This window comes from Ammodytes marinus (genome assembly GCF_949987685.1).
Source record: "Ammodytes marinus genome assembly, chromosome: 19".
Classification (NCBI taxonomy): domain Eukaryota; kingdom Metazoa; phylum Chordata; class Actinopteri; order Uranoscopiformes; family Ammodytidae; genus Ammodytes; species Ammodytes marinus.
The window spans coordinates 26,364,423-26,368,370 of NC_137223.1; the positions used below are offsets into that span (position 1 = coordinate 26,364,423).

General features: G+C 41.3%; 1 protein-coding gene across 1 annotated transcript; it reads left to right on the forward strand.

The window, feature by feature from the left end:
* Positions 1-254: 254 nt before the first annotated feature.
* On the forward strand, positions 255-2,719 carry LOC307266074 (NLR family CARD domain-containing protein 3-like; the record flags this gene model as incomplete). Its single annotated transcript, XM_080047977.1, has 3 exons — positions 255-371; positions 559-2,401; positions 2,542-2,719. The coding sequence occupies exons 1-3, from the start codon at positions 266-268 to the stop codon at positions 2,717-2,719; spliced, it is 2,127 nt and encodes a 708-aa protein (XP_079904103.1). The 5' UTR covers positions 255-265.
* Between the last annotated feature and the right edge of the window lie 1,229 nt (positions 2,720-3,948).

Sequence of the window (3,948 nt, forward strand, 5' to 3'; positions counted from 1 at the left end):
TTAAATAGTGTTAAACACCTAAAAAGCAAGTTCTATTATTCTCTGAAGTGACTTTCTTTCTGTGTCTCTCAGATCTGGGCAGAGAGAAATCATGGTGATCCCAAAGGTGGCTCTCTTGGAAGTTTTGCAGCATTTAGGAGTTGATGAACTAAAAACATTTCAGTGGTATTTACAACAACAAGAGATTTTTTGTGACTTCCCAAACCTCAAAGCAATCACCAAGAGTCGACTGGAAAATGCAGAACGAACACAAACTGTGGATGTGATGGTCGAGTCCTACGTTACAGAAACTATTCTAGTGACCAAGATGGTTTTGAGCAAGATGAAGAAAAATTATCTTGTGAAGAAATTATCAAACTCCATTTCAGCAGGTAAGTCATTTAAGATGGAAAAGTGATATCCCTGACATCACTGATAACACTGACATAGAAATGAGTAAGTACACAGTACAGATACTAAACTTGTATAGGAGATCGGCATCACGATGCAAGATAGGTCAACATGGAAGTTTGAATTTAGCATCCACTTATTAATCACATTTCATATTTGTTCTTTAAGGACCTAAAGATGACATTTGCCGCCTTGAACTAAAGTCTAACCTGAAGAAGAAATTCAAGAGAGTGTTTGAGGGGATCGCTAAAGCAGGAAACCAAACCCTTCTGAATCAGATCTACACAGAGCTCTACATCACAGAGGGAGGGACTAGAGAGGTCAATGATGAACATGAGGTCAGACAGATTGAAACAGCATCCAGGAACCCACACAGACCAGAAACAACCATCAGACAAGAAAACATCTTTAAAGTGCAACCTGGAAGAGATGAACCAAGCAGAACAGTGATGACAAAGGGAGTGGCTGGCATTGGGAAAACAGTCTTAACACAGAAGTTCACTCTGGAATGGGCTGAAGACAAAACCAACCAGGACATACAGTTCACATTTCCATTTACTTTCAGAGAGCTGAATGTGCTGAAAGATAAAAAGTTCAGCTTGGTGGAACTTGTTCATCACTTCTTTACTGAAACCAAAGCAGCAGGAATCTGCAGCTTTGAAGAGTTCCAGGTTGTGTTCATCTTTGACGGTCTGGATGAGTGTCGACTTCCTCTGGACTTCAACAACAATGAGACCCTGACTGATGTTACAGAGCCCACCTCAGTGGATGTGCTGCTGACAAACCTCATCAGGGGGAAACTGCTTCCCAAGGCTCGCCTCTGGATAACCACACGACCTGCAGCAGCCAATCAGATCCCTCCTGAGTTTGTTGGCATGGTGACAGAGGTCAGAGGGTTCACTGACCCACAGAAGGAGGAGTACTTCAGGAAGAGATTCAGAGATGAGGAGCAGGCCAGCAGAATCATCCCCCACGTCAAGACATCACGAAGCCTCCACATCATGTGCCACATCCCAATCTTCTGCTGGATCACTGCTAATGTTCTGGAGAATGTGTTGAAGGCTGGAGAGGGTAGAGAGCTGCCCAAGACCCTGACTGAGATGTACATCCACTTCCTGGTGGTTCAGGCCAAACTGAAGAACGTCAAATATGATGAAGGAACTGAGACAGATCCACACTGGAGTCCAGAGACCAGGAAGATGATTGAGTCTCTGGGAAAACTGGCTTTTGAGCAGCTGCAGAAAGGAAACCTGATCTTCTATGAATCAGACCTGACAGAGTGTGGCATCGATATCACAGAAGCCTCATTGGTCTCAGGAGTGTTCACACAGATCTTTAAAGAGGTGAGTGACCTGTACCAGGACAAGGTGTTCTGCTTCGTCCATCTGAGCGTTCAGGAGTTTCTGGCTGCTCTTCATGTCCATCTGACATTCATCAAGTTTGGAGTCAATCTGATGGCAGAAGAACAACCAGCCGCCAGTGAATCTGCAGAGACACACTTCAAACAAAAGATAAAAACAACCTGGTCTAAATTCTTCAGAAAAAAAAAACTGAATCATCTCCACCAGAAGGCTGTAGACAAGGCCTTACAGAGTCCAAATGGACACCTGGACTTGTTCCTCCGCTTCCTCCTGGGTCTCTCACTGAAGACCAATCAGAAGCTCCTCAGAGGTCTGCTGACACAGACAGGAAGTAGCTCAGACAACAACAAGAAAACAGTAAAGTACATCAAAAAGAGGATTAGTGAGGATATCTCTCCAGAGAAAAGCATCAATCTGTTCCACTGTCTGAATGAACTGAATGATAGTTCTCTAGTGGAAGAGATCCAACAGTCCATGAGAACAGGACGTCTCTCCACAAATGAACTGTCTCCTGCTCAGTGGTCAGCTCTGGTCTTCATCTTACTGTCATCAGAAAAAGATCTGGACGTGTTTGACCTGAAGAAATACTCTGCTTCAGAGGAGGCTCTTCTGAGGCTGCTGCCAGTGGTCAAAGCCTCCAACAAAGCTATGTAGGTAGAAATACGAAAAATTTAAACTGTGCTTAATTTTTTATATTAAAAAACCCTTTTTTGTGGATGAAAACCCAGTATGTCAAAACATGTACGTGTTAAACAGAACTACAATTTGATTATTCGAACCAATCTCTCAGGCTGAGTGGCTGTAACCTGTCAAAGAGAAGCTGTGAAGCTCTGGCCTCAGTTCTCAGCTCCCAGTCCTCTAGTCTGAGAGAGCTGGACCTGAGTAACAACGACCTGCAGGATTCAGGAGTGAAGCATCTGTCTGCTGCACTGAAGAGTCCACACTGTAAACTGGAAACACTCAGGTAAGGGTTCAGCTGATGACAGGATCTGACCGTCAGATTAAGACACAGTGTTTTCAAGAAGCCATTTTCTTCAGTTGTTTGCAGTTGCATTGAAAAATAACTATTATATTATATTTTCGTGTAAAAAACACTTTACAGTTTTTTTCGATTGCTACACAACTGTAGCTCAATGGGCAAAACTCTAACTACAGTCTGCACTACCAAAAGTCACTGGAGCTGAGCAGTTCACTTCACCTGCAAAATAGGCTCAGTGCAGCAAACACTATGAACCAGCTTCTTTGAGATAACACACACTGTCACTCAGAACACACTCAGAGTATAAACACTAGCATCAAACCCCAATACACAAATTACAAACTTTAAATTTTTACAGTTTTGAATAATTTTAGTTACTTCACGCAAATAAAATAATATTTTCTTTGAGGAAAGAGTGAAATTAATTCACATGAAATTGTTTATTGTATAACATTATATTTAGGTAAACAAAAATAAATGACGATCAGAAGTTTGCTTCAATAGATACATCTTTTTTTTAAAAATTTTTATTGATAACATTTCCAAATGTAGCATTTATCTGTGTAAATGTTCTATAATTGTAATACAGAAATCAATTCCTGTAATTTACTGTAAGGGTGCAACTCTTACATTTTTGCTTGCTTAAAAATTCATGTTACAGATGCAACTTTTGGTCTTTGCAGATTGCATTGCACCCTCAACCCTGCCTCTCTCAATGAGAGACCATGATTCACAACAGGGTCTATCAGTGTTGTCCTTACTGTATTTCATCAGAAATTACAGCTCTGTCTTCTAGGTCTTCCTCCACACATCCAGTCTCACTGCTTCTCTTCTCCCTCCAACAACCTGTCTTCCTATTTTTGAGCTTTCCATATACTGTATGTATATACAGTATGCCCACTAACAAGTCTAAAACAAGACACCTTCTTAGTGTTTCAGTTGAAATTGCAATCAACAGTGTTTGAAATGCACTATGCTGATATCCATTCTGTTTTGAATGTGTGGTCTACAGTTGTGACAGCACTGTGTTAGCATTTGAACAAAGTGCTAGAAATCCACAATTTTGTGCAGGCTGTGGTTAAGCCATGAGATAAGTGTGTTAAATTTTGAAAATTATGTTTAAGCAATGAAAAACGATCCAGAGTTTGGTCCACATGAACCACTGCTGTGCATAGTGTAGTTAGAGCTTTGCACTGGTCGTTCCAGTTGTGCCCACTG